The sequence below is a fragment of the Eurosta solidaginis genome, chromosome 1 (genome assembly GCF_040869045.1).
Source record: "Eurosta solidaginis isolate ZX-2024a chromosome 1, ASM4086904v1, whole genome shotgun sequence".
NCBI lineage: Eukaryota > Metazoa > Arthropoda > Insecta > Diptera > Tephritidae > Eurosta > Eurosta solidaginis.
In genome coordinates, this window is record NC_090319.1 from 250,842,907 (window position 1) to 250,861,328 (window position 18,422).

Below are 18,422 nucleotides of genomic sequence, written 5' to 3' on the forward strand. Positions count from 1 at the left end.
TGTATGCTCTTCATACCTTTGAATCGTCACCACGCTCCAACACACGAATAGCGGCTTCGGTCATTTCCCTTAGCGAAGGTTCACCTTCCTGCCGCGCAATGGAATACGTTATATGATTATTACGGAAAAGACCCATCAAGTAATCGGTTTCTTCTAGATGAACTTCTTTTAGCTGATCTTGGGATTGTACAAATACACGCGACTCATTATTGCCAAGCTTAAGCCACTCTTGTACCAGTTTACGACCATCTCCTCGACTGCAAACTTCTTCGTTGTCCCCTCCGAAACGCACCGTGTTGGGTTCATTCGTGCGCGTGGCACCCATAGGTGATAATCCTCCACCCAAAATTACATTGAATTTGTTACCAGGTGCATTTTCAACTAACTGACGAGCAATATCGACATGTTTACCAATTGATTCGGCCGGAACTTTGGTATCACATTCCCAATCGCGATGATAGATGTGCGCATAGGTGGAGGCTGGTGTGGCGTGTGTAATGCGAGTTGTTGTTACAATGCCAGTACGCTTGCCTTCTGTTTGCGCCCAATCCATTATGGATTTTAATCGGCCTTGAGTGGGATTTGTTTTGGAACGTGTGATGTCCATTCCAATGGCTCCATAATCAGTTTTGATCCCACAAAATAAGGCAGTAGCGGTACCAGCGGAATCAGGTACTTGTTTGTCCACGTTATATGTCTACAAATAAACTCACTTTTACTTTTAGGTAAATTTTTGTTTAGCCAAATTTGAACTTACTTTTGCCAAACCAGTGTAGGGGAACTCATCAAAAGCCAACATTTCTTCTTCACCGGAATTATGCTTTAGGTATTGTCCCTTGTAAATACGACCAGCAGTTATAGTTGTTAGACCCATACCATCACCAATGAAGATTATAATATTCTTTGCTTTTTGCGGTACTTCATGCGTCTTCTGTGCCAGCTTTAGGGTCTTTTCGAGTTGGGTCATAGCAATATTATGCCAAAAAGCGGCATCTGCAATTTAATGCAAAAGAGGGTATAAATATATTTAATACATTCCGTGCATTGACATAAATGTGATTAAGTACATAGCTTATGAAAATATGATTTAAATAGTGGTATTTCTTAGTTCAACATCAATTCAACCAAATATTAACTTATATTAATAACCAAAGGCAGCTAAGGAGCCGGTTTCACGCGGATGATTAATAGAAGCCTGCATAGAGCCAAAACTACTACATTGCTTAACATTTGCAACCAGCACCCAAATTCCAATATTCGCTAACGCACTAAATATACGATCATAAGGAATAACCGCCTAAGTCTCATGTAAGAGTATTAGAGCTAGGCTGCTATTCTTTGTAATCAATGCTACTAAATATTGCATATCTTTCTGCGCACTTGTTACTGTTTTAATAACTTTTAGCGTTATCGAATGTTGAAATTCGGGTGCAGTCCCCAAATTCCAACCTTCGCTAACGCTAAAACTCCATCGCTAAAAATCTCTAAAACAGTTTCCACGCAACATTTTGTACCATATGGTCATAAGGAACATAAGGTATGTTTTAGTCCAATTTGGAATAGATTTGAATTGATCCAGGTTTTCATTCTGAACCGTTTAATCCTCGAGAACACGCGTACCGTAAGATAGCATGAGCATTTTGGTCACTTCATGTAACAATGTAACTTTTTAATGGATCACGATTTTTAAAATTTCCTTTTTAACATAGTTATAATACCAAGCCATTTTTTTGCAATTATGTATTTACTAGCCTTTACCCGCGGCCCCGTCCGCAAGGAGAAATTTAAATATATGGGCTAGTCGCGTTGGCCTACTTAGCAAGTTATCTGTTTAAAAAAATTTTTTTTTGTCTAATGCATTTTATTTTTGTAATTGAGTAAAAAAAAGAACTAAATGAGTTGATAACCTGATAGCATCCCAAATGATCCCGAAATTATCCAGAAAAAGCTACGAAATGACCCCCACGCTATCGCGGACGGATCCCGAAAACCATCCAAAAATGCCCCGGAAGGGTCTCCAAAAGTTCCCGGAATAGTCCCAAAAAAACCAGAAATGACAACCACACGATTCTAGACGTATCCAGAGAACCACACAGAAATGATCCCTGAAGGTGTTCCAAAATGATCCCGAAAAGGTTCCGAAATGACCATGACGGGCTCCCGGGCGGATCTCAAAAACAATCCAGAAAATATTCAGGAAGGGTCCCTAAATTATCCCGACATACTCCAGAAAAAGTTCCGAAATGGCTCCGAGGGGATCCACGACGGATCGCGAAAACCATACAGAAATGAACCCGGAAGGGTCCCAAATTGATCCCGAAATAGTCCGGAAATGACCCAAATGGGATTCCGCACAGATCCAGAAATGATCCCGGAAGGGTCCAAAAACTATCCCGGAAAAGTAACAAAAAATCCCGAAATGGCTCCTACGGCATCGCGGACGGATCCAGAAATGATCTCGGAAGGGTCCCCAAATGATCCCAAAATGGTCCCGAAACGATCCTGATGGATCCGGCAAACCATCAAGAAATTATGCCGGAAGGGTCCCTAAATGATCCCGAAATAATACAGAAAAAGTCACGAAACGACCCCTAGAGGATCCCCAAATGATCCCGTATTAGCCACGAAAAGGTCCCGTAATAACCCCGACGGGATCCCGAGCAAATCCCGAAAACCATCCAGAAATAATGCCGGAAGGGATCCCAAATTATTCCGACAAAGTCCCGCATTGATTCCGACGGGATCCCGAACGGATACCGAAAATCATCCAGAAGTGATGCCGGAAAGGTCCTCAAATGATCACCTGATAGTCCCGAAATTAGCCTTAAGGGGCCCTTTACGGATCCCGTAAACCATCCAGAAACGATCCCTACATAGTCCCAAAGAAGTCCCGAAATGACCCTGACGGGATCTCGAACGCATCCCTAAATGACCCTGACGGGATCCCCAACAGATCCCGAAATCCGTCCAGAAATGATCTTGGGAGGGACCCCAAATGATCCCGAAAAAGTCCCGCAATGAATCCGACGGGATCCTGAACGGATACCGAAAACCATCCAGAAGTGATGCCGGAAAGGTCCTCAAATGATCACCTGATAGTCCCGAAATTAGCCTTAAGGGGCCCTTTACGGATCCCGTAAACCATCCAGAAACGATCCCTACATAGTCCCAAAGAAGTCCCGAAATGACCCTGACGGGATCTCGAACGCATCCCTAAATGACCCTGACGGGATCCCCAACAGATCCCGAAATCCATCCAGAAATGATCTTGGGAAGGTCCCAAAATTATCCCGAAATAGTCTCGGAAAAGTCCAGAAATGACCCTGACGGGTTCCCGGACGAATCCTGAAAGCCATCCTTAAATGATCCCGAAAAAGTCCCGAAATGACCCTGACGGGACCCCGAAAGGATCCCGAAAACTATCCAGAAATGATGTCGGAAAGGTCCTTAAATGATCTCCTAATAGTTCCGAAAAGACACTGACGGAATCCCTAACGGATCCCGATAACTATCTAGAAATGATGCCGAAAGGGCCCGCAAATGATCCTGTATTAGTCGAGAAAAAGTCCCGAAATGACCCTGACGGGATGCCGGATGAATCCCAAAAACCATCCAGAAATGATGCCGGAAGGGACCCCAAATGATCCCGAAAAAGTCCCGCAATTATTCCGACGGGATCCTGAACGGATACCGAAAACCATGTAGAAGTGATGCCGGAAAGGTCCTCAAATGATCACCTAATAGTCCCAAAATGATCCTGACGGCATCCCGGACAGATCCCAAAATCCATCCAGAAATGATCTTGGGAGGGTCCCAAAATGATCCCGAAATAGTCTCGGAAAAGTCCAGAAATTACCTGACGGGATCCCGGACGAATCCTGAAAACCAATCTTAAATGTTGCCGAAAAAGTCCCGAAATGACCCTGATGGGACTCCGAAAGGATCCCGAAAACTATCCAGAAATTATGCCGGAAAGGTCCTCAAATGATCTCCTAATAGTTCCGAAAAGACCCTGACGGGATCCGTTCGGCACAACTATCCAGAAATGATACAGAAAGGGCCCGCAAATTATCCCGTATTAGTTGAGTAAAAGTCCCGAAATGACCCTGACGGGATGCCGGACGGATCCCGAAAACCATCCATAAATGATGCCGGAAGAGCCCCCAAATGATCCCGAAAAAGTCCCCAAATGATCCCGACGAGATCCCGGACGGATTCCGAAAACCATCCAGAAATGATGCCGCAAGAGCCCCCAAATGATCCCGAAAAAGTCCCCAAATGACCCCGACGAGATCCGAGACGGATCCCGAAAACCATCCAGAAATGATGCCGAAAGGGTTCCCAAATGAACCCATATTAGTCGCGAAAAAGTCCCGAAATGACCCCGACGGGATCCCGGACGGATCCCGAAAACGATCCAGAAATGATGCCGGAAGAGCCCCCAAATGATCCCGAAAAAGTCCCCAAATTACTCCGACGAGATCCCGGACGGATCCCGAAAACCATCCAGAAATGATGCCGAAAGGGTCCCCAGATGATCCCGTATTAGTCGCGAAAATGTCCCGAAATGACCCCGACGGGATGCCGGACGAATCTCGAAGACCATCCAGAAATGATGCCTAAAAGGAACCAAAATTAACCCCGAAAAAGTCCCGTAATGATCCCGGCAACCATCAAGAATTTATCTCTCGAAGGCACGCAAATGATCCCGAAAGTACCCCGACGGGTTCCCGGACTGATCCCGAAAACCATCCAGAAATGATGCCGGAAGGGTCCCCAAATGATCGCGAAATAATCCCGAAATGATTCCGGAATAGTCCCGAAAATGTCCCAAAATAACCCCGCCAGGGTCTCCATATGAGGTGAAGCTAATTATAAAACCATGTTAATAAGGCAGCAGGCGTAGGAGCGAATGAAAAGTTACATAGAAACATACAGGTAAAGCTAATAAAAGCGTGCTAATAAAAACAATTGAAGGAGGGCGGATGGCGGGAGTAAAAGGACAGGACCACTGATCGTTCCTTCAAAATTCTCTAGATCTCGATCTGCATGTGCCAGATACCAAAAACTATTGATTTAGGTGAAAATTTATATTGAGTTATAACAATTTATAGATTTTACACCAGAGTGGGTGATAAAGGGGGGAGGGGGCGGAGGGTGTCACTGCTTAATTTGTAAGCCCTCGACTTATTTGACCCCTTGAGTCTGTGATATTGGTACGTAAGTTATAATGTGTAAACGTGGGACCCCCACCCCTCTTTCCATGTTCGAAAAAAATTTCGCTAGTAGACTACTGCCTGTGTCCCAAATTTCATCAAAATCCGTGTAGCCATTCTGGCGTGATTCAGTCGCAAAGACAAAAAAATATAATAATTAAATTATAACTGTTCCTAGGGGGCGGGGACCACGCCCCTTTTCAAAAATATATAGCTAGTAGATCCTTCTAGACTACTGGCTATATGTGTGCAAAATTTCATCCAAATTGGTCCTGCCGTTCTTGCGTGATTGAGTCACAAAGACAAACGTCTGGACAAACATCCAAACATCCAAACATCTTCACATCCAAACTTTGCCATTTATAATATAACTAGCCTTTACCCGCGGCCCCGTCCGCAAGGAGAAAATAAAATATATGTGCTATTCACGTTAGCTTGATAAGCAAGTTGTCTGTTTAAAAATTTTTTCTGTCAATGTATTTTATTTTTTAATACAGTAAAAAAAAAGAACTAACTGAGCTGATGGGCACGCTTACATGAATAGTACAATACACTTTTTTCGAATTAAAAAAAATACATTTTGTTTCTAAGTTAAATTAATTGATATGACAGGGGTGAAAGAATTACTACTCATAGAACAAAGGAGTGAAACTGCAATTAGCTAAAACCAAAAAGAAGTTTTTAAATGAAAGCAGTGTTGTTTTTCCGGGTATTTAGTTGGTTAAAATATTACAAAAATTTTAATTATAGTTGTAATAGTTCGTTACAGGATTCATTTAAAAATAGAACGAAAAAGCTGTGATATATTAAAGATAAAACATACCGAATTTTAATTACGAATAATTTGCCGTAAATCCACGGCCATGTGTGCTGAATTACCGGTTTCGAAGAGACCTAAAATGATCCCGGAAGTGTCCCTAAATGACACCAAATAGTCACGAAATGATGCCGACGGGATCCTGGACAAATCTCGAAAACTATCCAGAAATGATGCCGGAAGGGTCCCAAAATAATCCCGAAGTAGTCACGAAAAGTCCCGAAATGACGCTGACGGGATCCCGGACGGATCCCGAAAACCATCCAGATTTGATTCCTGAACGGTCCGCAAATGATCCCGATATAGTCCGAAAAAGTCCGGAAAAAACTCTGACGGGATCCCGGACAAATCCCGAAAATCGCCCAGAAATTATCCCGGAGGAGTCCCAAAATGATTCCCAAATAGTAGTCACGAAAAAGGCCCGAAATGACCCTGACGGGATCCCGAAAACCATCTAGAAATGACTCTGGAGGGATCCCCAAATGATCCCGGAAAAGTCCACAAACCATCCAGAATTGATCTCTGAAGGTTCCGCAAATGATCCCGAAATAGTCCCGAAAGTCACGAAAAACTCAGACCCATCCCGAAAATCATGAAGAAATTATCCTGGAAGGGTCCCAAAATTACCCCGAAATAACTCCGACGGGATCCCGGACAGATCCCGAAAATCATCCAGAACTGAGCTCTGAAACATCCGCAAATAATCCAGAAATAGTCCGGAAAAAGTCCCGAAAAAACTCCGTCGAGATCCCGGACAGATCCCGAAAATCCCCCAGAAATTATGCCGGAGGGGTCCCAAAATGATTCCGAAATAGTCCCGAAAAAGTCCCGAAATGACCTTGAGGGGATCCCAGACCGATACCGATAACCATCCAGAATTGATCTCTAAAGGGTCCGCAATTTATCCCAGATAAAGTCGCGAAAAAACTACGAAGGGATCCCGAACAGATCCCAAAAATCATAGAGAAATTATCCCGGAAGGGTCCCAAAATGATCCCGAAATAGTCCCGAAAAGGCGCGAAATAACCCTGACGGGATCCCGGACGGATCCCGAAAACCACCCAGAAATGATCTTTAAGGGCAACTGACCCCGAAATAGTCGTGAAAAAGTCCCGAAATTACCCCGACGGGATCCCTAAAACCATCCAGAAATTATCCCTGAAGGATCCCCAAATGATCCAAGAACAGTCTCGAAATTCCATGACATTTTCCCGAAAAAGTAAAAAAATAAACCCGACGGGATCTCGGACGGATCCCGAAAACGATCCAGAAATGATGCCGGAAGGGCCCCAAATGATCCCGAAAAATTCCCGAAATTCCCCCGATGGGATCCCGGACGGATCCCGGATCATCCAGAAATGATGCCGGTTGGTACCCAAAAATGATCCCGAAATAGGCCAGAAATGACCCCGTCGGGATCCCGGACGGATCCCCAAAAGTATACAGAAATGATGCTGGAAGGTGAAATGATCCCCTTAAAGAAAGATAAAAAATGAAATGATCCCCTTATAGTTCCGAAATGATCCTGACGGGATTCCCGACGGATCCCGGAAACTATCCAGAAATGATGCCGGAAAGGTTCACAAGTTATCCCCAAATAGTCCCGAAATTACCCTGACGGTATCCCGGACGGATCACGAAAACCATCCGGAAATGATGGCGAAAGGGTCCCCAAATGATCCCGCATTAGTCGCGGGTTCCGAAATGACTCTGACGGCCCCGAAGGATCCCGGAAACTATCCAGAAATGATGCCGGAAAGGTTCCCAAGTTATCCCCAAATAGTCCCGAAATTACCCTGACGGTATCCCGGACGGATACCGAAAACCATCTAGAAAAGTGGCCGGAAGATACCCCAAATGATCCCGAAAAAGTCCTGAAATGATCCAGACGGGATCCCGGACGAATCCCGAAAACTATCCATCTAGGTACCCCAAATGATCCCGAAATAGTCCCGAAATGACCCCGCCGGGATCACGGGCGGATCCCGAAAAAGTCCTGAAATGACCCCGACAGGATCCCGTACGGATCCCGAAAATCATCCAGAAATGATGAAGGTAGGTACCCAAATGATCCCGAAATAGTCCCGAAATGATCCCGACGGGATCCCGGACGGATCCCGAAAACCAACCAGAAATGGTGCGGGTAGGTACCCCAAATGGTCCCGATATGACCCCGTCGGGATCCGGAACGGATCCCTAAAACTATCCAGAAATGATGCCGTAAAGGTCCCCAAATAACCCCCTAATAGTCCCGACATTACGCCGACGGAATCCCGGACGGATCCGGAAACCATCCAGAAATGATGCCGGAGGAGACCCCAAATGATCCCGCTAAAGTCCCAAAATGACCCCGACAGGGTCCCGGACGGATCCCGTAAACCATCCAGAAATGATGCCGGTAGGTACCCCAAATGGTCCCGATATGACCCCGTCGGGATCCCGAACGGATCCCTAAAACTATCCAGAAATGATGCCGAAAGGGTCCCCAAATGATCCTGTATTAGTCGAGAAAAAGTTCCGAAATGACTCCGACGGGATCCCGGACGGATCCCGAAAACCATCTAGAATTGATACCGGAAGGTACCCCAAATGATGCCGAAATAGTCCCGAAATGACATCGACGGGATCCCGGACGGATCCCGAAAACCATCTAGAAATGATGCCGGAAGAGACCCCAAATGATCCCGCAAAGGTCCCAAAATGACCCCGACAGGATCCCGGACGGATCCCGAAAACCATCCAGCAATGATGCCGGAGGAGACCCCAAATGATCCCGCTAAAGTCCCAAAATGACCCCGACAGGGTCCCGGACGGATCCCGTAAACCATCCCGAAATGATGCCGGAAGAGACCCCAAATGATCCCGCAAAAGTCCCAAAATGACCTCGACAGGATCCCGGACGGATCTCGTAAACCATCCAGAAATGATGCCGGAAGAGACCCCAAATGATCCCGCAAAAGTTCCAAAATGACCCCGACAGGATCCCGGACGGATCCCGAAAACCATCCAGAAATGATGCCGGGAGAGGCCCCAAATGATCCCGCAAAAGTCCCAAAATGACCCCGACAGGATCCCGGACGGATCCCGTAAACCATCCAGAAATGATGCCGGAAGAGAACCCAAATGATCCCGCAAAAGGCCCAAAATGATCCCGACAGGATCCCGGACGGATCCCGAAAACCATACAGAAATGATGCCGGAAGAGACCCCAAATGATCGCGCAAAAGTCTCAAAATGACCCCGACAGGATCCCGGACGGATCCTGTAAATCATCCAGAAATGATGCCGGAAGAGACCCCAAATGATCCCGCAAAAGTCCCAAAATAACCCCGACAGGATCCCGGACGGATCCCGAAAACCATCCAGAAATGATGCCGGAAGAGACCCCAAATGATCCCGCAAAAGTCCCAAAATGACCCCGACAGGATCCCGGACGGATCCCGAAAACCATCCAGAAATGATGCCGGAATGGACCCCAAATGGTCCCGAAATGACACCGACGGGATCCCGGACGGATACCGAAAAACCATCCAGAAATGATGCCGGCAGGTACCCCAAATTATCCCGAAATAGTCCCGAAATGACCCTGACGGGATCGCGGACGGATCCCGAAAACCATCCAGAAATGATGCCGATAGGGTCCCCAAATGATCCTGTATTAGTCGAGAAAAAATTCCGAAATGACTCCGACGGGATCCCGGACGGATCACGAAAACCATCTAGAATTGATACCGGAAGGTACCCCAAATGATGCCGAAATAGTCCCGAAATGACATCGACGGGTTCCCGGACGGATCCCGAAAACCATCCAGAAATGATGCCGGAGGAGACCCCAAATGATCCCGCAAAAGTCCCAAAATGACCCCGACAGGATCCCGGACGGATCCCGTAAACCATCCAGAAATGATGCCGGAAGAGACCCCAAATGATCCCGCAAAAGTCCCAAAACGACCCCGACAGGGTCCCGGACGGATCCCGAAAACCATCCAGAAATGATGCCGGAAGAGACCCCAAATGATCCCGCAAAAGTCCCAAAATGACCCCGACAGGATCCCGGACGGATCCCGTAAACCATCCAGAAATGATGCCGGAGGAGACCCCAAATGATCCCGCTAAAGTCCCAAAATGACCCCGACAGGGTCCCGGACGGATCCCGAAAACCATCCAGAAATGATGCCGGAAGAGACCCCACATGATCCCGCAAAAGTCCCAAAATGACCCCGACAGGATCCCGGACGGATCCCGTAAACCATCCAGAAATGATGCCGAAGGCAACCCCAAATGATCCCGCAAAAGTCCCAAAATGACCCCGACAGGGTCCCGGACGGATCCCGTAAACCATCCAGAAATGATGCCGGAAGAGACCCCAAATGATTCCGCAAAAGTCCCAAAATGATTCCGGAATAGTCCCGAAAATTTCCCAAAATAACCCCGACGGGATCCCGGACGGATCCCGAAAACTATACAGAAATGATCCCGGAAGGGTCCCAAAATGATCCCGAAATAGTCCCGAAAAAGTCCCGAAATTACCCCGGCGTAATCCCGGACCGATCCCGAAAACCATGCAGAAATGGTGACGGAAGATACCCCTAATGATCCCGAAATAGCCCCGAAATGGTCCCGACGGGATCCCGGACGGATCCCTAAAACCATCCAGGAATGATTACGGAAAGGACCCAAACTGACCCCGAAAAAGTCCCGTAATGATCCCGGAAACCATCAAGAATTTATCTCTTGAAGGTACGCAAATGATCCCGAAAGTACCCCGACGGGATCCCGGACGGATCCCGAAAACCATCCAGAAATGATGCCGGAAGGGTCCCCAAATGATCGCGAAATAGTCCCGAAATGATTCCGGAATAGTCCCGAAAATTTCCCAAAATAACCCCGACGGGATCCCGGACGGATCCCGAAAACTATACAGAAATGATCCCGGAAGGGTCCCAAAATGATCCCGAAATAGTCCCGAAAAAGTCCCGAAATTACCCCGGCGTAATCCCGGACCGATCCCGAAAACCATCCAGAAATGATCCCGGAGGGTCTCGATATGACCCTTACGGGATTACAAATAAGGTGAAGCTAATTATAAAACCATGTTAATAAGGCAGCAGGCGCATTGGAGCGAATAAAAAGTTACATAGAAACGTACAGGTAAAGCTAATAAAAGCGTGCTAATAAAAACAATTGATGGAGGGCGGTTGGCGGGAGTAGAGGAGAGGACCACTGATCGTTCCTCCAAAATTGTCTTGATCTCGTTCTGTATGTACCAGATACCAAAAACTATTGATTTAGGAGAAAATTTATATTGAGTTATAACAATTTATAGATTTTACACCAGAGGGGGAGATAAAGGAAGGGGGGCGGGCGGAGGGTGTCACTGCTTACTTTGTAAGCCCTCGACTTATTTGACCCCTTGAGTCTGTGATATTGGTGAAGGCCAGTATACGTAAAGTTATAATGTGTAAAAATTATTGAAAAATAATTTCTCGAAGGGGTCGTGGGACCCCACCCCTCTTTCCATGTTCGAAAAAAATTTCGCTAGTATACTACTGTCTGTGTCCCAAATTTCATCAAAATCCGTGTAGCCATTCTGGCGTGATTCAGTCGCAAAGACGAAAAAATATAATAATTAAATTATAACTGTTCCTAGGGGGCGGGGACCACGCCCTTTTCAAAAATATATAGTTAGTAGATCCTTCTAGACTATTGGCTATATGTGTGCAAAATTTCATCCAAATCGGTCCAGCCGTTCTTGCGTGATTGAGTCACAAAGACAAACGTCTGGACAAACATCCAAACATCCAAACATCCAAATATCCAAGCATCCAAACATCCAAACATCTTCACATCCAAACTTTGCCATTTATAATATACTAGCCTTTACCCGCGGCCCCGTCCGCAAGGAGAAAATGAAATATATGGGCTATTCACGTTAGCTTGCTTATCAAGTTATCTGTTTAAAAATTATTTTTGTCTAATGTATTTTATTTTTGTAATTTAGTAAAAAAAAAGATCTAACTGTGCTGATAACCTGATAGGATCCCCAAATGATCACGAAATTTTCCAGAAAAAGCCACGAAATGACCCCGACGATATCGCGGACGGATCCCGAAAACCGTCCAGAAATGCCGCGGAAGGGTCTCCAAAAGTTCCCGGAATAGTCCCAAAAAACCCGAAATGACGACGACACAATTCTAGACTGATCCTGAGAACCACACAGAAATGATCCGTGAAGGGTACCAAAATGATCCCGAAATAGTCCCGGAAAAGTTCCGAAATGACACTGACGGGCTCCCGGACGGATCTCAAAAACCATCCAGAAAATATCCAGGAAGGGTTCCTAAATTATCCTGACATACTCCAGAAAAGTTCCGAAATGACCCCGAGGGGATCCACGACGGATCGCGAAAACCATACAGAAATGATCCCGGAAGAGTTCCACAACTATCCCGAAAAAGTAACAAAAATATCTCGAAATTACTCCTACGGCATCACGGTCGTATCCAGAAATGACCTCGGAAGGGACCCCAAATGATCCCAAAATTGTTCCGAAATGACCCTGATGGACCCGGCAAACCATCAAGAAATGATGCCGGAAGGGTCCCCAATTGATCCCGAAATAATACAGAAAAAGTCTTGAAATAACCCCTAAAGGGTTCTCAAATGATCACGAAATAGTCCCGAAAAAGTTCCGAAATTACCCCAATGGGTTCCCGTACAGATCCCGAAAACTATCCAGAAATGATACCGGAAAGGTCCTCAAATAATCAGATGATCGCCTAATAGTCCCGAAATGGCCCTGATGGGATCCCGGACGGATCCCTAAAGCTATCCAGAAATTATGCCCTGAAATTACCCTGACGGTATCCCGAAAACCATCCAGAAATGATGCCGGGAGGGACCCCAAAAAATCCCGAAAAAGTCCCGAAATGACCCCGAAGGGATCCCGGACGGATACCGAAAGCCATCCAGAAATGATGCCGGTAGGTACCCCAAATGATCCCCAAAAAGTCCCCAAATGACCCCGACGGGATCCCGGACGGATACCGAAAACCATCCAGATAGGATGACGGAAAGGTCCTCAAATGATCCCCTAATAGTCCCGAAATTACCCTCACGGGATCCAGGACGGATCCCGAAAACCATCCAAAAATGATGCCGGAAGGGACACCAAATGATCCCGAAAAAGTCCCAAAATGACCCCGGACGGATCCCAAAAACCATCCAGAAAAGATGCCGGTAGGTACCCCAAATGATATCGAAAAAGTCCCAAAATAAACCCGACGCGATCCCGGACGAATCCCGAAAACCATCCAGAAATGATGCCGGAAGGGAACCCAAATGATCCCAAAAAAGTCCCAAAATGACCCCGACGAACACCTAAAAGGTTCCGAAATGACCATTACTGGCTCCCGGGCGGATCTCAAAAACCATCTAGAAAATATCCAGGAAGGGTCCCTAAATTATCCCGACATACTCCAGAAAAAGTTCCGAAATGGCTCCGAGGGGATCCACGACGGATCGCGGAAACCATACTGAAATGAACCCGGAAGGGTCCCAAAATGATCCCGAAATAGTCCGGTAATGACCCAAATGGGATCCCGCACAGATCCAGAAATGATCCCGGAAGGGTCCAAAAACTATCCCGGAAAAGTAACAAAAAATCCCGAAATGGCTCCTACGGCATCCCCGACGGATCCAGAAATGATCTCGGAAGGGTCCCCAAATGATCCCAAAATGGTCCCGAAATGATCCTGATGGATCCGGCAAACCATCAAGAAATTATGCCGGAAGGGTCCCCAAATGATCCCGAAATAATACAGAAAAAGTCACGAAACGACCCCTAGAGGATCCCCAAATGATCCCGTACTAGCCCCGAAAAGGTCCCGAAATAACCCCGACGGGATCCCGAACAAATCCCGAAAACCATCCAGAAATAATGCCGGAAGGGATCCCAAATGATTCCGACAAAGTCCCGCATTGATTCCGACGGGATCCCGAACGGATACCGAAAATCATCCAGAAGTGATGCCGGAAAGGTCCTCAAATGATCACCTAATAGTCCCGAAATTACCCTTAAGGGGCCCTGGACGGATCCCGTAAACCATCCAGAAACGATCCCGATATAGTCCCGAAGAAGTCCCGAAATGACCTAGACGGGATCTCGAACGCATCCCTAAATGACCCTGACGGGATCCCGGACAGATCCCGAAATCTATCCAGAAATGATCTTGGGAGGGACCCCAAATGATCCCGAAAAAGTCTCGGAAAAATCCAGAAATTACCCTGACGGGTTCCCGGATGAATCCTGAAAGCCATCCTTAAATGATCCCGAAAAAGTCCCGAAATGACCCTGACGGGTCCCCGAAAGGATCCCGAAAACTATCCAGAAATGATGCCGGAAAAGTCCTCAAATGATCTCCTAATAGTTCCGTAAAGACCCTGACGGATCCCGAACGGATCCCGACAACTATCCAGAAATGATGCCGAAAGGGCCCGCAAATGATCCCGTATTAGTCGAGAAAGTCCCGAAATGACCCCGACGTGATGCCGGACGAGTCCCAAATACCATCCAGAAATGATGCCGGAAGGGACCCCAAATGATCCCGAAAAAGTTCCGCAATTATTCCGACGGGATCCTGAACGGATACGGCAAGGTCCTCAAATGATCACCTAATAGTCCCAAAATGACCCTGACGGCATCCCGGACAAATCCCGAAATCCTTCCAGAAATGATCTTGGGAAAGTCCCAAAATGATCCCGAAATAGTCTCGAAAAGTCCACAAATTACCCTGAAGGGTTCCCGGACGAATCCTGAAAGCCATCCTTAAATGATCCCGAAAAAGTCCCGAAATGACCCTGACGGGATCCCGAAAGGATTCCGAAAACTACCCAGAAATGATGCCTAAAGGACCCGCAAATGATCCCGTATTAGTCGAGAAAAAGTCCCGAAATGACCCCGATGTGATGCCGGACGAATCCCAAATACCATCCAGAAATGATGCCGGAAGGGACCCCAAATGATCCAGAAAAAGTTCCGCAATTATTTCGACGGGATCCTGAACGGATACCGAAAACCATCCAGAAGTGATGCCGACAAGGTCCTCAAATGATCACCTAACCCAAAATGACCCTGACGGCATCCCGGACAAATCCCGAAATCCTTCCAGAAATGATCTTGGGAAAGTCCCAAAATGATCCCGAAATAGTCTCGAAAAGTCCAGAAATTACCCTGACGGGTTCCCGGACGAATCCTGAAAGCCATCCTTAAATGATCCCGAAAAAGTCCCGAAATGACCCTGACGGGATCCCGAAAGGATTCCGAAAACTATCCAGAAATGATGCCGAAAGGGTCCGCAAATGATACCGTATTAGTCGAGAAAAAGTCCCGAAATGACCCGGCGGGATGCCGGATGAATCCCAAAAACCATCCAGAAATGATGCCGGAAGGGACCCCAAATGATCCCGAAAAAGTCCCGCAATTATTCCGACGGGATCCTGAACGGATACCGAAAACCATGCAGAAGTGATGCCGGAAAGGTCCTCAAATGATCACCTAATAGTCCCAAAATTACCCTGACGGAATCCCGGACAGATCCCGAAATCCATCCAGAAATGATCTTGGGAAGGTCCCAAAATGATCCCGAAATAGTCCCGAAATGACCGTGACGGGATCCCGAAAGGATTCCGAAAACTATCCAGAAATGATGCCGGAAAGGTCCTCAAATGATCCCCTAATAATCCCGAAATAACCGTGACGGGATCCCGAACGGATCCCGACAACTATCCAGAAATGATACCGAAAGGGTCCGCAAATGATCCCGTATTAGTCGAGAAAACGTCCCGAAATGACCTCGACGGGATCCCGGACGACTCCCAAAAACCGTCCAGAAATGATGCCGGTAGGTATCACAAATGATCCCGAAATAGTCCCGAAATGACCTCGTCGGCATCCCGGACGGATCCCGAAAATTATCCAGGAATGATGCCGGAAAGGTCCCCAAATGATCCCCTAACAGTCCCGATATTACCCTGATGGGATCCCGGACGGATCCCGAAAACCATGCCGAAAGGGTTCCCAAATGATCCCGTATTAGTCAACCATCCAGAAATGATGCCGGAAGGAATCCCAAATGATTCCGTAAAAGTCCCGCATTGATTCCGACGGGATCCCGAACGGATACCGAAAATCATCCAGAAGTGATGCCGGAAAGGTTCTCAAATGATCACCTAATAGTCCCGAAATGACCCTTAAGGGGTCATGGACGGATCCCATAAACCATCCAGAAATGATCCCGATATAGTCCCGAAGAAGTCCCGAAATGACCCTGGCGGGATCTCGAACGCACCCCTAAATGACCCTGACGGGATCCCGGACAGATCCCGAAATTCATCCAGAAATGATCTTGGGAGGGACCCCAAATGATCCCGAAAAAGTCCCGCAATGATTCCGAGGGGATCCTGATCGGATACCGAAAACCATTCAGAAGTGATGCCGAAAAGGTCCTCAAATGATCACCTAATAGTCCCAAAATGACCCTGACTGCATCCCGGACAGATCCCGAAATCCATCCAGAAATGATCTTGGGAGGGTCCCAAAATTATCCCGAAATAGTATGGGAAAAGTCCAGAAATTACCCTGACGGATCCCGGACGAATCCTGAAAACCAATCTTAAATGATGCCGAAAAAGTCCCGAAATAACCCTGATGGGATCCGGAAAGGATCCCGAAAACTAACCAGAAATGATGCCGGAAAGGTCCTCAAATGATCTCCCAATAGTTCCGAAAAGACCCTGACGGGATCCCGAACGGATCCCGACAACTATCCAGAAATGATACCGAAAGGGCCCGCAAATGATCCCGTATTAGTCGAGAAAAAGTCCCGAAATGACCCCGACGGGATGCCGGACGAATCCCAAAAACCATCCAGAAATGATGCCGGAAGGGACACCAAATGATCCCGAAAAAGTTCCGCAATAATTCCGACGGGATCCTGAACGGATACCGAAAACCATCCAGAAGTGATGCCAAAAAGGTCCTCAAATGATCACCTAATAGTCCCAAAATGACCCTGACGGCATCCCGGACATATCCCGAAATCCATCCAGAAATGATCTTGGGAGGGTCCCAAAATTATCCCGAAATAGTCTGGAAAAAGTCCAGAAATTACCCTGACGGATCCCGGACGAATCCTGAAAACCAAACTTAAATGATGCCGAAAAAGTCCCGAAATGACCCTGATGGGACCCGGAAAGGATCCCGAAAACTAACCAGAAATGATGCCGGAGAGGTCCTCAAATGATCTCCCAATAGTTCCGAAAAGACCCTGACGGGATCCCGAACGGATCCCGACAACGATCCAGAAATGATACCGAAAGGGCCCGCAAATGATCCCGTATTAGTCGAGAAAAAGTCCCGAAATGACCCCGACGGGATGCCGGACGAATCCCAAAAAACATCCAGAAATGATGTCGGAAGGGACCCCAATGATCCCGAAAAAGTCCCGCAATTATTCCGACGGGAATCTGAACGGATACCGAAAACCATCCAGAAGTGATGCCGGAAAGGTCCTCAAATGCTCACCTAATAGTCCCAAAATGACCCTGAGGGCATCTCGGACAAATCCCGAAATCCATCCAGAAATGATCTTGGGAAGGTCCCAAAATGATCCCGAAATAGTCTCGGAAAAGTGCAGAAATTACCCTGACGGGTTCACGGACGAATCCTGAAAGCCATCCTTAAATGATCCCGAAAAAGCCCCGAAATGACCCTGACGGGATCCCGAAAGGATTCCGAAAACTATCCAGAAATGATGCCGGAAAGGTCCTCAAATGATCCCCTAATAGTTCCGAAATGACCGTGACGGGATCCCGAACGGATCCCGACAACTATCCAGAAATTATGCCGAAAGGGTCCCCAAATGATCCCGAAATAAAACAGAAAAAGTCACGAAACGACCCCTAGAGGATCCCCAAATGATCCCGTATTAGCCCCGAAAAAGTCCCAAAATGACCCTGACGGGATCCCGAAAGGATTCCGAAAACAATACAGAAATGATGCCGGAAAGGTTCTCAAATGATCCCCTAATAGTCCCGAAATGACCGTGACGGGATCCCGAAAACTATCCAGAAATGATGCCGAAAGGGTCCGCAAATGATCCCGTATTAGTCGAAAAAAAGTCCCGAAAGGACCACGACGGGATCCCGGACGAATCCCAAAAACCATCCAGAAATGATGCCGGTAGGTATCCCAAATGATCCCGAAATAGTCCCGAAATGACCTCGTCGGCATCCCGGACGGATCCCGAAAATTATCCAGAAATGATGCCGGAAAGGTTCCCAATGATCCCCTAATAGTCCCGAAATTACCGTAATGGGATCCCGGACGG

At 47.0% G+C, this 18,422-nt stretch overlaps 1 protein-coding gene across 5 annotated transcripts in view; it reads right to left on the reverse strand.

Annotated features, from left to right (window-relative positions):
• Positions 1-18,422, reverse strand: part of Alp4 (Alkaline phosphatase 4) — a 63,362-nt gene that overhangs the window by 966 nt on the left and 43,974 nt on the right. For all 5 annotated transcript variants that reach the window (XM_067760337.1, XM_067760340.1, XM_067760336.1 and 2 more), the window contains 2 exons: positions 758-993; positions 17-697 (listed from right to left, as the gene is read on the reverse strand). In XM_067760337.1, the coding sequence (XP_067616438.1) occupies positions 17-697; positions 758-993 (917 nt within the window). The remainder of the gene's footprint in view (positions 1-16; positions 698-757; positions 994-18,422) is intronic.